Source organism: Haliotis rufescens, unplaced genomic scaffold (genome assembly GCF_023055435.1).
Source record: "Haliotis rufescens isolate VD_foot unplaced genomic scaffold, xgHalRufe1.0.p SCAF_6, whole genome shotgun sequence".
In the NCBI taxonomy this organism is placed as follows: Eukaryota; Metazoa; Mollusca; class Gastropoda; order Lepetellida; family Haliotidae; genus Haliotis; species Haliotis rufescens.
The window spans coordinates 3,536,670-3,554,331 of record NW_025964334.1 but is presented as its reverse complement, the minus strand read 5'-3'; the positions used below and the strand labels follow the sequence as shown (position 1 = coordinate 3,554,331).

Sequence of the window (17,662 nt, the reverse complement as noted above, 5' to 3'; positions counted from 1 at the left end):
TTAGTGTCGGTGGATCCGCAAACATTGTAATAAAAAATAAATTTGTCTGATTATATTTTGTTGCACATGTGTGCCTGTCATCTCAGGTGCTGCAATTCACTTTTGCAGAGTTATGTCCCTTGGGCATATCAGGATCCTATGATTATGAGTTCAAATCTCAGATTTGTGTTGTTTATGAGCCTTGATCCATCAGCACCATGCCTGTGCTCGTGGGTTTCACCAAAGTGGTAAACTTCTAAGACCTGCATCACTTCAGGCTTTCCTCCATTATCAAGCTGACAAGCTGCTATCATATCTATATGTGAGGTGTCTTTATTTCCACTGATTACCATTGAACTTTTCATGATCTTCATGAATATTATGGAATATGACAGATGGCAGTGTGGACACTACAACAGCTCTGTCACCACCCAGTAGTGTCCTCTCTAGTAACTGTCTTGACATTCAACAAAACTACAGAATGGTTGGTTCCACCACAACGCGTTTTGCAGAGGTAAGGAAAATGGATACTCCATCCGTGGAAGATGTCGTTTCCGGAGCAGATAGGTGCTGTTTGATAGTTTGTGATTTTAAAAAAATAAATCTTTTTTGTGTTTCCATGGCAACAAGTTCTATATATCTATTCATGACAAGTATTTACCATGGCGAGGGATATCAATGACTTTGTACAGCTGTTGTAGCTGCTTTAAACATGGGGTAGATTCCTAGACTAGACTAGGACTGAAGAAATGGTTGAAGCTCCGTAGGATGTTAAATAGACATGATTCTACAAGAGAACCCACAAGTCTCTTAATTTCAGGCTAAAAGGGGAACAGGCTGGTAGAGCTGAGAAGTTTACAAGTTTACTACATGGGTACCCAATCCCATGTCACCCGACCCTACCCTGATACCCGCTGTAGGTCTCAAGAGATTATGTACAAACTGTCCGATTGGGAAAAGTTTGACCGTAGCCCTGGCTAAATGTATTTAGATACACATATAAAACAACCTAAAGTCATGCATACACTTAGGCCTATTGACCAGTGAAGATTCCGGGGTAGAATAGGTCGTCAGCAACCCATGCTTGCCGTAAAAGGCGACTATGCTTGTCGTAAAAGGCGACTAACGGGATCGGGTGGTCAGGCTTGCTGACTTGGTTGATGCATGTCATTGATCCTAATTGCGTGGCTCGATGCTCATGATATTAATACTAGATTGTCTGGTCAAGACTTGATTATTTACAGACCGCCGCCATATAGCTGGAATATTGCTGAGTGCGACGTTAAACAACAAACAAAGAAAGAAAAAAAAGTTTTATCTTTATTCAAACATATAAAAGTCAGAAGGAATGGGTGCATAGTCAGAAAGAAATGCAAACATTAGTGACTTGTAGTGTAACTATAGGGTTTTAGATAATTTACTACCCGGGTACCCGGGTACCCGCGTACCCGCCACCCTATTACCGGGCCCTACCCGGATACCCGCTATAGCTCTCAAGAGTTGGGTACAAAATGTCCAAATGGGAATTGTTTTACCACAGTCCTGGCAAAAACTATTTAGATACATGTATAAAACAATCTGATCATGCATACACTGAAGTTGATAGACGCTTTATCCTTATTCGAACATATAAAGACCGCCTCCGTGGCCTAGTGGTAGAGCGTCCGGGGTTCGATCTCTGGCCGCATCATACCAAAAGACGTTAAAAGATGATACTTGTTGTTACCCTGTCTGGCGCTCGGCATTAAGGGGCTAAAACAAGGACTGGTCGGCTCGGAGTCAGTATACTATAAATCGGTATCAGTCCAGACTAGTACAAGCAGCCACACAAACACACACACGTACATGCACGTCGCTATATAAGTGCAATAATCTTGGACGCGACGTTAAACCCCATTTCACCTCACCTCACCCGAACATATAAAAATCGGAACGAATGCTTGCATAGTCTGAAAGAAGTGCAAACATTCGCTATGACTGTAATGTAACCATAGAGTTTCACTGTTAATGTCATTAAACAGTATATCATGTGACTAACTAGCACTGTAGGTACCGGGTCCTACTCAGTACCCACCCGACCCGAGTACCCGAGTTACCCGTCCCAGCCCTAGTGGAATGGTGGTGAATGTTTTATTTGATATAGTTATCTGATCAGTCTAACTGTTACAGTGGTATTGTGATAGTTTGTTCAGGACCTTTACTCTCCAAGTAGTGTAGCATAAAATTTCCATGTCCTGTGGTGGGATTCGATCCCCGGACCTTCTGATCCTAGGTCTAATGTGTTGTCCACATGGCCAAAGAGGTTATCCCTACCAGTTTGACAGGTAAGGATGTCATCTGTGGGATAACTCCAGGCCCTGTGTAGGTTTACTTGCATCAGTAACTTGTCCTCAAAGTCTTCAGATCAGGAGAATGTCCTTAAAGAAGTTCCACAACTGCGTTTGGTCAATCACTGAATTATCTAAACTAGAGGGCTGTTTATTGAAGATCGCCATCATGTAGTTTGAATTATTGCTTAGTGCAGCTATAAACAAACCAACAAGCAAACAAACAAACATTATTTTAGGAAAGAGACAGTATTCTACAATGTAATATTGGTCTCTATAAAACTTAGCAGGACATAACTGAGTTAAACTGTTCCCTCGGAAGTTCCGGGGTTTGATCCTCGGCTGTGTCATACCAACAGATGTTAAAAGATGGTACTTCCTGTTACCCTGGCTGGCACTCGGCTAAAACAAGGACTGGTCGGCTCAGAGTCGGTATACTATGTTTGAGTGGGGTGTTCATGTTAAACTGTGGCATGGTATCTCAGTGAACTAGCACTATTAATCTCTCTCTCTCTCTCTCTCTCTCTCTCTCTCTCTCTCTCTCTCTCTCTCTCTCTCTCTCTCACTCTCTCTCTCTCTCTCTCTCTCTCTCTCACTCTCTCACACTCACTCACTCTCTCACACTCACTCACTCACTATATAAGTGCAATAATCTTGGATGCAACGTTAAACCCAATTTCACCTCACTTTACCGCGGTATTTTGCTCCACACATGAAACACGGACTAGCAGTTTGGGATGGGAACATCAGTTGCTTCAGCTGTGTCAACCAGGTCATTAAAGCCCCATGAACATCGGAAGCTCCACACATAGGTGTCACTGTGAGGAGCTCGCATATTGATTATTGACTTATTCCTCTGCTTGAGTCTCTCTGCGGGCTCCGTACAGTCAAGCAAGATCTTCCTATCATCAGTCTCCAGTGCATAGGTGTTCATCTGTGTTCTTTGGGCCTTCTTTGTGTGTTAATATACCGGTGTATTTCTACATCCTGTGGATCGAGTGTTTGGCTTTATACCAGGCGTGTCGGCAAACCTGAGTCATGAATCAGATATGGAAATTGTTGTGCAGGTAAGTTAAGTTAAGTAATGACTACTCTTTCAAGTTCATTTCTAAACAAATTGTTTTCTGATTAGAAACAATTAGATTAATTAAATATGTAAAGTCAAAAGGTTCCGTGGGATGGAAGAATAATCTCCAGTTGTACAATATGGTGTGTTATTGCCCACGCTGGTCTGCAGAGTTCAGTTACAGCCTGTGATGGATCCCCCACTGACATCTTACTTTTCACCTTGCAGGAGCCATTCCATCTTGTGTTTTTGTTCACTTCCTAATGTGCAACCCTTTTTCAACATCCGGGATCTGCCTCTAATACGTTCTGTGCCATTCTTTGATTAACAACCTGTTGCCTTTCACTGACCTTGCAGAGCCAAGAATTATGTGATATCATGTGATAAGGACTATGTGATATCATGTGATAAGGACAATGTGATATCATGTGACAGTCATGTGACAAGGACTATGTGATATCATGTGACAAGGACAATGTGATATGTGACAAGGACTATGTGATATCATGTGACAAAGACTATGTGATATCATGTGACAGTCATCTGACAAGGACTATGTGCTATCATGTGACACAGACTATATGATATCATGTGACAAAGACTATGTGATATCATGTGACAAGGACTGTGATATCATGTGACGAGGACTATATAATATGTGACAAATGATATGTGACAAGGACTATGTGATATCATTGACAAGAACTATCTAATATCACTGACAAGGACAATGTGATATCATGTGACACAGACTATATGATATGTGACAAGGACTATGTGATATCATTGACAAGGACTATGTGACATCATGTGACACAGACTATATGATATGTGACAAGGACTATGTGATGTCATTGACAAGGACTATATAATATGTGACAAATGATATGTGACAAGGACTATGTTACATCATGTGACACGGACTGTATGATATGTGACAAGGACTATGTGATATCATTGACAAGGACTATGTGATATCATGTGACACAGACTATATGATATGTGACAAGGACTATGTGATATCATTGACAAGGACTATGTGATGTCATGTGACACAGACTATATGATATGTGACAAGGACTATGTAATATCATGTGACACAGACTATATGATATGTGACAAGGACTATGTGATATCATTGACAAGGACTATGTGATATCATGTGACACAGACTATATGATATGTGACAAGGACTATGTGACATCATGTGACAAGGCCTATATAATATGTGACAAATGATATGTGACAAGGACTATGTGACATCATGTGACAAGGACTATATAATATGTGACAAATGATATGTGACAAGGACTATGTGATATCATTGACAGGAACTAATCTAATATCACTGGCAAGGACTATGTGATATCATGTGACACAGACTATATGATATGTGACAAGGACTATGTGATATCATGTGACAAGGCCTATATAATATGTGACAAATGATATGTGACAAGGACTATGTGATATCATTAACAAGAACTATCTAATATCACTGACAAGGACTATGTGATATCATGTGACAAGGACTATGTGATGTCATGTACCAATATTGGCACTATTGGGCCTGTGGTATACTATGTTGAAGCATTGAGTCACGGTGCCAAATACGGAAAGTTTCCTGTTTTACAGATAGACTTTGGTAGATTTCAACTGGAAGGACCTTGCCTTTATCTAAACGTTAACAGACTCATATATAAGGTGTCGTGTAGATACTGACTGGATGGTGGCAGGAAGGCCAGCTTTTGACACAAGGGCTTATACCAGATTAAGTTTGTCTTGACATCACAATCTATCAACCACTAGCAACCTGACACAAGGAGTCTAGACTAGAATACACCACATACTAATTCCTGCTGATGTGGTCGTCAGAATGTTGAAAACAGAATATAACACATGTTGTAGTGGAGACATGTGTCCAGAAATGCTACACTCTCTGTCTTTAGATTATGGTCAACTCAGCTGGCTGGGCTTGTGTGTGCTTGTACCACAACCTAGCGGATGGATATATCAGTTGTTAATTACGCCTTAAGACATGACTACATAGCATTACAGGCAACATATTGTTCGACATTTGCGGTCAGGCACCGTGTGATATGTTGAAGTATGGCATCATGTGATATATTGAAGTATGGCATCGTATGATGTATTGCAGTCAGGCATTGTGTGATATATTGAAGTCAGGCATCATGTGATATATTGAAGTCAAGCATCATGTGATATATTGAAGTCAGGCATCGTGTGATATATTGAAGTCAGGCATCATGTGATATATTGAAGTCAAGCATCATGTGATATATTGAAGTCAGGCATCATGTGATATATTGAAGTCAGGCAACATGTGATATATTGAAGTCAGGCATCATGTGATATATTGAAGTCAGGCATCATGTGATATATTGAAGTCAGGCATCATGTGATATATTGAAGTCAGGCACCATGTGATATATTGAAGTCAGGCATCATGTGATATATTGAAGTCTGGCATCAAGTGATATATTGAAGTCAGGCATCATGAGATAAATTGAAGTCTGGCATCATGTGATATATTGAAGTCAGGCATTATTATTATTTATTATGAAGGTACCATTTCATCAACTAATACCTCTGTTTGGATGTACAACAAGTATTGTCATTAACTAATTGACGAGCCAGATTCATGATGTGAACAAGTTGTAGACAGGTCCAACTGTTACATTGTCATAGTTATCCCTTGGTACCAGCTTAACTTAAACCCAAGCAGAGCCACTGAGTCTTATCTTTTAACAAGTGTCTGCCGATTCCTGCTTGCTCCAATCAAGGTGCAAGGACTGGTCAAGTTTAGCTAATCTGCCGATTGGAGAATCTCTGGTATGGTACACTACTCATTGTCTGGTCATCGCTCCCCTTCCAGTTCTGTCCCATTCATCTTGTTCCACCACACGGGATTACATTTCATTCCTGCAACGAAAAGACGTAGTAAGATATGGTGTCTCAGTATCGCAGTGATGTCTGGTGAGCTGTTTTTAACCAAATCAAGTATTAGCCTCATTAGCCGATGAAATGCTCTGGATAGAATTTGATCACACAGCAGCAGCCTGTTGTTCAAATTCCAAACCAGGACTCGGATATTTATGTCAAATAGTTGGATCTGTTTTCCAATGGAAGGGAAGGTAGTGCTCTGGCTACTGTCACTGGGTAATGGATTATTGCTTAGACATTCCACAAATCTAGCTTTAGATTTAACATGTTTCTGTAGCTTGTGAATCTCTTTGGTATAACTGTGTGATGTTGCTGCCCACTTATGTCAGTGTAGCGGTGTATGGCGTCATTACACTCATGTCATCTTTGGTCATGTCGAGAAGTCGTCCGACCTCGGATCAGAGTGAGTTGGGTTTAGTGCCGCTTTTAGCAGTATTCCAGTTAAGCATGTCTGCTTAATGTGGGAGGAAAGCCCGAAGTGATGCAGGTCTCAGATGTTTACCACTTCGGTGAAACCCACGAGCACGGGTATGATGCTGACAAACCTAAAAACATAATAGGGCGAACCAGGATTCGAACCCACAATCATAGGTTTCTGGTGTGCTTAAGGGACGCAACTCTGCACAGCGAATCGCAGCGCCTTAGACGATATGGCCACCAGAAGGTCTGTGGTTCGAATCCAGTCTGGGAACCTAGGAATACTAAATGCATGATGTCACGCAAGGTCATGCATGATGTCATTCAATGTCATGCATGATGTCATACAAGGTCATTTTAGCTCACCTTAACTTTGTTCCTCTGACCAGCATCCGCCTGACTACAAGAAGTCACAATATTACTTCTTTGAGTGGCATTTAGAAGTTGGAGTGATAAAGTAAGACGAGTTCTATGGATGAACAACTTCTTTATTACAATTGGTGCGACGTTTCGGTGTAGATCCTAACTTGCTTGATAAAGGTGTTAGGATCTACACTGAAATGTCGCACCAATTGTAATAAAGAAGTTGTTCATCCATAGAACTCGTCTTACTAAGTCACAATATTGTTGTGAAAATTTCAAAATGGCAGCCTTGCAGAACATTTCAGGGAAGAATCTGATTTTGTTTGAAGTATGAAGAATACCCTTCAGAAATTATTTGCCACATCTGTTTTCAGATCAGTTGAATATAGTGTTATGATTACGGTCACTATATAATCCTTATTAAATAAACATACAAACTGCACATACAATAACCACAGTTTTCTTATAGAATGTTCATTTAATTAGGCATCACTTCATAGAGAAATATCCAGCTGATTTGATTCACTGTGGAAGGTATTGAGGTCACAAGATCCAAATTTTAAATACTAAATACCAGACCGCCAGAAGCGGAGACAGGAGGCATGCCAGTAACACATAGCAGCAGGGGATCATTATTTACCGTGGTGATAGATCCTTTACATTTATAGGGTTGTCTAATTTCACCTGACCAACTTTTTTTCTTCAATTCACAAGGAAACATGTTTAGTATAGTGATTCATAAACACATGCTCATGAAATAATCGGAATCTTATAGTCGAATTTGCTTTTAGCAGATATTTCGTATGAGTGCTAAAAGGGTTTGGCACTTTTATTTATAAAAATTTTTCATTGTATTTTGACCTCCTAACAAATTGTTTTGGAAAATATCTGTAAGGCAAGTAATTACAAAAGGAATCCTTAAACAGATCAAAGTGGAGCGGTAGTAATTTTCCTTCGAGTACATCCGTAAGTTTAACCTTATCAGCTCTGACAGTTGGTAATTGTCGGCTGTACAGCTATAGGTTGTCCCTGTGATGTTCCTGGAGCTCCTGTGACTGCCAGGTTCTCTGTCACGAGAGTAGTAGTCCCTGGTCAACAGGGGTGTGTGTTTGTGTTTGCAGACACCTCACATGTCCACTGTGTCAGTCCTCGCCTGTCATACAGACCCTCAAACAAATATGTCCAATACAGCCCATGTAAGTCTATAATGTTTGGTGACTGCCTCCGTGGTCTAATGGTAGAGCGTCCGCCCAGAGAGCGGAAGGTCCGGGGTTCATACCAAAAGACCTTAAAAGATGGTACTTGTTGTTACCCTGTCTGACGCTCGGCATTAAGGGGCTAAAACATGGACTGGTCGGCTCAGAGTCAGTATACTGTGTCTGAGTGGGGTATTCATGTTAAACTACGGCATGGTATCTCAGTGTGCTAGCACTATAAATTGGCATCAGTCCGGACTAGTACAAGCAGCCACACACACACACATACACGTCGCTATATAAGTGCAATAATCTTGGATGCGACGTTAAACCCTATTTCACCTCACCTCACCTATAATGTTTGGCAAGTCTAGATTACTACAGTAATAAATAAAAATGAAGAAAGTCTCCGGGCTTCTTTTGAATATATTCTATAATTATAATTTAACAACTGTTTGTTTGGCAAGTCTAGATTACTGCAGTATTAAATTAATATGAAGAAAGTCTCTGGGCTTCTTTAAAAATATTCTATAACTATAATTTTACAACTATTTCTTTTCTTTAATATATGTTCATTTCAGAGACTAGTTGTTAGTCTTTGTAAGTCCCTCTGACTGCTGTTGACTTCCTCACGTGGGTAGTGTCCACACAACCTTGGTCACAAACATGGATCTGCTTCTGTGTGCATGGTCCCAGAAATCACAGGTCTGTGCAGTTTGTTTGTTAGTCGTTTAACGCCACACTCAGCAATATTCCAGTTATATGACGGCGGTCTGTAAGTAATTGAGTCTGGACCAGATAATCCAGTGATTGACAGCATGAGCATCGATCCACGCATTTGGGATTGATGACATGTATCAACCAAGTCAGCGAGCCTGACCACCCGATCCCATTAGTCGCCTCTTACAACAAGCATAGTCCCCTTTTACGGCAAGTATGGGTTGCTGAAGACCTGTTCTATCCCGGAATCGTCACGGGTCGGTCTGTGCAGTGGTCCAACACAACCTTGGAGTGACCTCCATTTACCATGAGACTTAATGACCAGTGGATATGGACAGTTAATGATTGTCTGATCCCTTTACTGTCTAATGAAGTACCAATTTGTGTGTTGAGATCCCTATGTCCATTAGAGAGGAGATGTTGGTCTAATTAAGTACCAATTTGTGTGTTGAGATTCTTGCGCCATTTGTCTCAGGGAACACTGCTGTGCAGTTGCAGCCAACAGTGCCATGACCCACTTATGAGAGCCAGACTCTGATACTTACTTATCATGAAGATGTATTATTATGATATGGTCAATAGCAAGGTGAGCTAATATAAGTTAAAGTCCACATCAAGGCATGAGTAGTTTTATTAAACAGCAGTGTGGGCTGGTACATGTATGGTAATAGCATCACGTTCTTGAAGGGCACGGGTGGCCCAGTCATCTAAGGTGCCGCAGTTCACTGTGCAGAGCTTCGTCCGTTGGGCCTATGATCGTGGGTTTGAATCTGTGTTCGCCTGTATATGTTTCTAGATTTGCCAAGACAATACCCATGATCGTTGGTATATCACTCAAGTGATCATTTTACTGTGATAAAGATCAGATGTTTCTTGATGATGATGATGAAAATGAAGATCAGATGTTTCTTGATGATTATGATGATGATGTTGTTGATGTTAATGGTGTCATCTAGTGGTTAGTGCATCAGCTCCTCATGCCAAAGACCTAGGTTTGATTTTCCATGTCACGAGGGTACGATGCAAGAAGCCCCTTCTTAATGTTCCAGTGGTACGGCCAGACTATAGTTAAATGACGTAAAACCCTACTCACTCTGACACTTGTTCACCATGTTTTCTCCATGTTTCAGGAAACACAGTAGTGGGGACCTCCACAGTCGATTAAAAACCCGCAAACTTCTCGGCGTTGGGGAAACGGATGATGGCGATGTTCACAGGTCAAAGGTCAGTAGTTTTTGTGTGATTTGTCCTTGCGTCATCCTAAACATCAGATATTGAAGCAGCCATCCTCTTTAAGAGTGACTGCTTAACTCGTGTGTCCCAATTTACCCATCACTGCTGCATTAAAGATTGGTTGAAGTTGAAGGTCAATTAGGCCTTGGAGAGTTTGTGTTATGTTTGTGAATAGTTTTTGTAAAGTCACACTCAAGATAAAACACTGCACAATCCTTAGGAATAATTGTTCTCCTTCATGAGGGAAATGATTTGCAAAAATGAAGGATGAACACATTTTTCTCTACCTTCCCTGTAACATGGTTCTATCATAAGTGAAGGTCACTGTCAAGGTCAGTCACTCTTGCTTGAGAGGTAGGATTCAGAAAGTACCCGCTCGCTCGCTCGCTCACTCACTCACTCACTCACTCACTCACTCACTCACTCACCCACTCACTCACTCACTCACTCACTCACTCACTCACTCACTCACTCACTCACTCACTCACCCACTCACTCACTCACTCACTCACTCACTCACCCACCCACCGACTCACTCACTCACTCACTCACTCACTCACTCACTCACTCACTCACCCACTCACCCCAGTTTCCCTTTTTCAAGGCATCCCTCCGAAGCCCTTCTGACATCCCGACTCCAGCCTTAAGCCACCTCACAGACAGTGCTTAACAAATCAGTCTGCAGCAGTCGACCACTGTGCCCTGTACTAGCAGGGGATTACAGGAATGTTTTGTCTCCCTGCCTGTATGTTGGGCACACAGCGACCTACCTTGATTATCAGCACTATAACTTGACATGTGATGTGGCATCAGGAGAGGAGGAGGTGGATGTTTGTGGTAGGCCTTGTCATTACAGGCAGCAGACACTGTACCTGTCAAACTGGGAGTGATTCCACAGCCTTTCAGATCTAGCAGTCTGCCATGACCTTTGATAGCATTACTTGGTCACTAAGTGAGTGAGTGAGTGAGTGAGTGAGTGACTCAGCTCAGTGTGGTCACTAAGTGGGTGGGTGGGTGAGTTGTTGGGTGGGTGGGCGGGTGGGTTGGTGTGTGAGTAAGTGAGTGAGTGAGTGAGAGTGAGTGAGTGAGTGAGTGAGTGAGTGAGTGAGAGTGAGTGAGTGAGTGAGTGAGTGAGTGAGTGAGTGAGTGAGTGAGTGAGTGGGTGGGTGGGTGGGTGGGTGGGTGGGTGGGTGGGTGAGTGAGTGAGTGAGTGAGTGACTCAGCTCAATGTAGGAGGAAATTCCTAGTGATACAGATCCTAGACTTGTAACACATTGGCAAAACCCAGGAGCAGGGTTAGTGCTGACATACCTAAAATAACAAAGAGGGGAATCTTGGATTCCACCCACAACCAATGGATTCAGGATCGATTCAGACAATTGATGGACCTGTGCACAATGTGCCAGCTGTCTGACTTGACCAGAACAATATTGATTCACCTGTTCAATAGGAGGTATAAAATCACAGTAACATGACTCAGATTGGAAATGGCTGCTTTACTACATAATAATACATCTTAAACCATGGCTCATTTGTCTTTGACCGTGGTCTGACTAACTGAATTGTTAGTTCAACACCACTTGGCAATGATGGAACTTCTATTTTCCCTATCATTTATCTTGATGATAGAACAATTTCATGAAAAACGTTTGGGTTTTGAACCCGCTAAGTCCGCACTGAAGGCTGACGAATGTAGTCTTCTGCCACAGCGACATGGGAGAAATGGTATGAAATTAACAACTTAATATTTACTTACATCAGAACTAATTGCTTACCCCTTTATGAACTGCGAAATATGTTTTATGCGATTTTTATACAGTATGTTACTCTATGCATACTGGTATTTGTACAGTACTTGTGATTTGGTAGTTTTTCGTTCAAGAAACGAACAGATAGAAAAGAAATTACTATTATCTTGATCAGGGTTATATTTGATCATAAAAGGCCCATCAACATGGGCAAGCAATATTTAGGTGATTGATAAATGTGCTGGAGTTGGTCCAAAATGAATGGTACACTTGCCCCCGGACATACATTTCATAACCCAAATCGGCAAAGTGCAAGGTGCACGTGCGATAGGCTTGGGACAGATTTCACATGCTTCATGCAGGGCCAACTCTCACAGTTGAGCATAGCAGTTTCTGAATATCTTTTAAAATACCTTTAACAAAACAATGTCTTTTAAACAATTTAGGTGCTATAAATGTTGGACATGGTCTGTTTGACCACTCGGACCCCGGTGAGTGTCTAATCGTTGACAAAACCACTCAGCGCTACGTGACTCATGGTTTAATTAACCATTTCAACGATTAGACACTGGGTACTCGTGGTGTGACCTATACATATTTGTTGTTACCTGAGACATGCAAACTGGTGACACTGACAGGCTACATGAGGACACTATTATGTTTCTTCTTTACTCTTTGTAATGCCAGAGCATGAAGCAGTTGTTATCCATGAACCTAGTTATGTCCTCTTGTTCTTTCAACATCTTAATGACCATCAAAGACTTGACAGGTTTCAGTTACCAGCAATCTTTGACACATTTGGTGTCAAATTCAGCACTTTCACTCCTACACTTAACATAACTTCGAACTAATACACTCACACATTACAGTTCTTCGTCACCATGGAAATGTCGAGTGAGAGCTCCGTACTTGCATCACTTGAAGACACTGAAATCAGATGACATTGAATATAGTACTTCCCCTGGAAATGTCATCGTCCACTTGGACAATTGTCATGGGAAATACACTATTCTGTTCTGTTGAGACTGATGCCTCACTGATGAGGGGAATCACAGAGACATGGCTGACATTTTAAGGGGAGTCCGGAATGATAACCTCCCAGCTAGCATTCAGACATTAGGCAAATGTTAGCACTTATGTTGGGCCAACATGGTCTATCAATCTTGTTTTGATCGTCGGTCCAAACTAGGCAAAGAAAGAATGGCCCAGCATTGTTTTGACCATTGGCCCAGCAATGTTTTGACCATTGGCCCAGCATTGTTTTGACAATTGGCCCAACGTTGTTATGATCATTGGCCCAATGTTGTTTTGACAATTGGGTCAATGTTGTTTTGACCATTGGCCCAACATTGTTTTGACCATTGGGCAAATGTTTTGACCATCGGTCCAATGTTTTTTTACTATTGAGCCAATGTTGTTTTGACCATCGGCCCAATGCTATTTTGACCATTGGGCCAACATTGTTTTGACCATCAGCCCAATGTTGTTTTGACCATTGTTCCAATGTTGTTTTGACAACCAGCCCAACATTGTTTTGACCATCGGTCCAATGTTTTTTTACTATTGGGACAATGTTGTTTTGACCATCGGCCCAATGCTATTTTGACCATTGGGCCAACATTGTTTTGACCATCAGCCCAATGTTGTTTTGACAACCAGCCCAACGTTGTTTTGACAACCAGCCCAATGTCGTTTTGACCACTGGCCCAATGTTGTCTAAAAACATTGGTACAACACTGGCAAAGAAACTGTTGCCCAAGAAAGTTTTGATAACATTTCCAAATGTTTCGCTTCGCTGTAAACACCTTGGGCCAATGTAAGAAATCCATCAGCGACAATGCCAACCAATTTTTGGCCTAATGTCTTAATACTAGCTGGGCTTGCCGAAGCTTCCTAATAAGACAATGATCATAGGCAAGTGGTTTCATTGGAACAGTAACAATACCCTTGTCTCTGTAGACTGGGTGTCATTGGATACCATTTGCAGTGGTATCTCATGAAGTAGTAAAAACCCTTCATCCCATATTTGTTTGTGTTTTAAGGCAGTACGGAAGTCGTATGGCTCTGTTGTACACCATTGGGTGCATAGAGTCAAGATGGATCGCTTCCTGCAGCCAGGAAAGACGTCTTGAAGTAATCTCATTCCTCATGTGAGGCAGCACTCCTGGATTGGTGTATGATGAAGATCTCTGTCGTGCGCTGTGGAAGTGGCTAGTTTAAGGAATAATGGAAGCTAACGTGTTTTGAGGCAATGACATCTTGTGCATGTTGATTGCCGTCCGGATGTCTGCCAACATGTCACTTCCAATGTATGAGCACTGTAACTAGCATCTAACGAGCATGTTGCATGCGTGGATACCATCACATTAACTCTGCTATTGGTCAAGACTGTTATCCATCTGAACATCATGCCCTTGTCTTGTATATGCGGCTTCAGTGCCCATGTCTCTTACATCACTTTACGTGTGTCTATCATATCCTCCTTTTGTTTCAATAACCCCTTCCAGTGCCCCCTGTCTGTTATGTACCACTTATAGCGCCCCTGTCTATTACAATAAACCACTTTTAGTGCTCCTGTCTATTATATAATGCTTTCAGTGCCAATGTCTGTTATATACCAGTTTAAGTGCCCCATGTCTGCTATATACCCCTTTTAGTGCCCCCTGTCTGTTATATACCCCTTTTAGTGCCACTGTCTGTTATATAACCCTTTTAGTGACACCTGTCTATTATATACCCCTTTTAGTGCCCCTGTCTGTTATAAACCCCTTTTAGTGCCCCTGTCTGTTATATACCAGTTTAGGTGCCCCCTGTCTGTTATATACCCCTTTTAGTGCCACTGTCTGTTATATACCCCTTTTAGTGCCCTGTCTGTTATATACCCCTTTCAGTGACACTGTCTGCTATATCCTCCTTTCAGTGCCCCTGCCTGTTATATACCCCTTTCACTGCCCCTGTCTGTTATATACCCCTTTCAGTGCCCCTGTCTGTTATATACCCCTTTCAGTGCCCCTGTCTATTATATACCCTTTTTTAGTGCCTCTGTCTGTTATATAACCCTTTAGGGGCAGTCAGGTAGCCTAGTGGTTAAAGCGTTCACTTGTCCCGCCGAAGACCCGGGTTCAATTCCCGACATGGGTACAATGTGTGTAGCCCATTTCTGGTGTCCCCCACCGTGATATTGCTGGAATATTGCTTAAAGCATCAGTGCCCCTGTCTGTTATATAACCCTTTAAGTGCCCCCTGTCTGTTATATAACCCTTTTAGTACCCCTGTCTGTTATATACCCCTTTTAGTGCCCCCTGTCTATTATATACCCCTTTTAGTGCCCCTGTCTGTTATATAACCCTTTTAGTGCCCCTGTCTGTTATATAACCCTATTAGTGACCCCTGTCTGTTATATAGCCCTTTTAGTGCCCCTTATCTATTATATAACCCTTTTAGAATCCCTGTCTGTTATATACCCCTTTTAGTGCCCCTGTCTGTTATACACCCCTTTTAGTGCCACCTGTCTATTATATACCCCCTTTAGTGCCCATCTGTTATATAACCCTTTTAGTGCCCCTGTCTGTTATATACCCCTTTCAGTGTCCCTTGTTTGTTATATACCCCTTTCAGTGCCCCTGTCTGTTATACACCCCTTTTAGTGCCACCTGTCTATGATATACCCTTTTAGTGCCCCTGTTTGTTATGTAACCCTTTTCGTTCCCCCTGTCTGTTATATACCCCTTTCAGTGACCCCTGTTTGTTATGTAACCCTTTTAGTGACCCCTGTCTGTTATACACCCCTTTCAGTGCCCCTTGTTTGTTATGTACCCCTTTCAGTGCCCCTTGTTTGTTACATACCCCTTTTAGTGCCCCTGTTTGTTATATACCCCTTTTAGTGCCCCTGTCTGTTATATACCCCTTTTAGTGACCCCTGTCTGTTATATACCAGTTTAAGTGCCCCCTGTCTGTTATATAACCCTTTAAGTGCCCCCTGTCTGTTATATACCCCTTTAAGTGCCCCCTGTCTGTTATATACCCCTTTTAGTGCCCCTGTCTGTTATATACCCCTTTTAGTGACTCCTGTCTGTTATGTAACCCTTTTAGTGACCCCTGTCTGTTATATACCCCTTTCAGTGCCCCTTGTTTGTTATATACCCCTTTCAGTGTCCCTTGTTTGTTATGTACCCCTTTTAGTGCCCCTGTCTGTTATATACCCCTTTTAGTGCCCCTGTCTGTTATATACCCCTTTTAGTGACCCCTGTCTGTTATATACCCCTTTTTAGTGCCCCTTGTTTGTTATATAACCCTTTTTGTGCCCCCGTCTGTTATATACCCCTTTCAGTGTCCCCTGTCTGTTATACACCCCTTTTAGTGCCACCTGTCTATTATATACCCCTTTTAGTGCCCCTTATCTATTATATAACCCTTTTAGAATCCCTGTCTGTTATATACGCCTTTTAGTGCCCCTGTCTGTTATACACCCCTTTCAGTGCCACCTGTCTATTATATACCCCCTTTAGTGCCCGTCTGTTATATAACCCTTTTAGTGCCCCTGTCTGTTATATACCCCTTTCAGTGTCCCTTGTTTGTTATATACCCCTTTCAGTGCCCCTGTCTGTTATACACCCCTTTTTAGTGCCACCTGTCTATTATATACCCTTTTAGTGCCCCTGTTTGTTATGTAACCCTTTTCGTTCCCCCTGTCTGTTATATACCCCTTTCAGTGACCCCTGTTTGTTATGTAACCCTTTTAGTGACCCCTGTCTGTTATACACCCCTTTCAGTGCCCCTTGTTTGTTATGTACCCCTTTCAGTGCCCCTTGTTTGTTACATACCCCTTTTAGTGCCCCTGTTTGTTATATACCCCTTTTAGTGCCCCTGTCTGTTACATACCCCTTTTAGTGACCCCTGTCTGTTATATACCGGTTTAAGTGCCCCCTGTCTGTTATATAATCCCTTTTAGTGCCCCTGTTTGTTATATAACCCTTTAAGTGCCCCCTGTCTGTTATATACCCCTTTTAGTGACCCCTGTCTGTTATATACCCCTTTTAGTGCCCCTGTCTGTTATATACCCCTTTTAGTGACCCCTGTCTGTTATGTAACCCTTTTAGTGACCCCTGTCTGTTATATACCCCTTTCAGTGCCCCTTGTTTGTTATGTACCCCTTTCAGTGCCCCTTGTTTGTTATATACCCCTTTTAGTGCCCCTGTCTGTTATATACCCCTTTTAGTGACCCCTGTCTGTTATATACCAGTTTAAGTGCCCCCTGTCTGTTATATAATCCCTTTTAGTGCCCCTGTCTGTTATATAACCCTTTAAGTGCCCCCTGTCTGTTATATACCCCTTTTAGTGACCCCTGTCTGTTATATACCCCTTTTAGTGCCCCTGTCTGTTATATACCCCTTTTAGTGACCCCTGTCTGTTATGTAACCCTTTTAGTGACCCCTGTCTGTTATATACCCCTTTCAGTGCCCCTTGTTTGTTATGTACCCCTTTTAGTGCCCCTGTCTGTTATATACCCCTTTTAGTGCCCCTGTCTGTTATATACCCCTTTTAGTGACCCCTGTCTGTTATATACCCCTTTTTAGTGCCCCTTGTTTGTTATATAACCCTTTTTGTGCCCCTGTCTGTTATATACCCCTTTCAGTGTCCCCTGTCTGT

The 17,662-nt window shown here is 42.0% G+C and overlaps 1 protein-coding gene across 11 annotated transcripts in view; it reads left to right on the top strand.

Annotated features, from left to right (window-relative positions):
• Positions 1 to 17,662, top strand: part of LOC124113511 (tumor protein p53-inducible protein 11-like) — a 532,733-nt gene that overhangs the window by 488,032 nt on the left and 27,039 nt on the right. For 10 of the 11 annotated variants that reach the window (XM_046473884.2, XM_048385874.1, XM_046473885.2 and 7 more), the window contains one exon: positions 10,163 to 10,256. In XM_046473884.2, the coding sequence (XP_046329840.2) occupies positions 10,163 to 10,256 (94 nt within the window). Of the gene's footprint in view, positions 1 to 3,238; positions 3,374 to 10,162; positions 10,257 to 17,662 lie in introns of those variants that run through there. The other variant, XM_046473889.2, reaches the window with a different exon arrangement.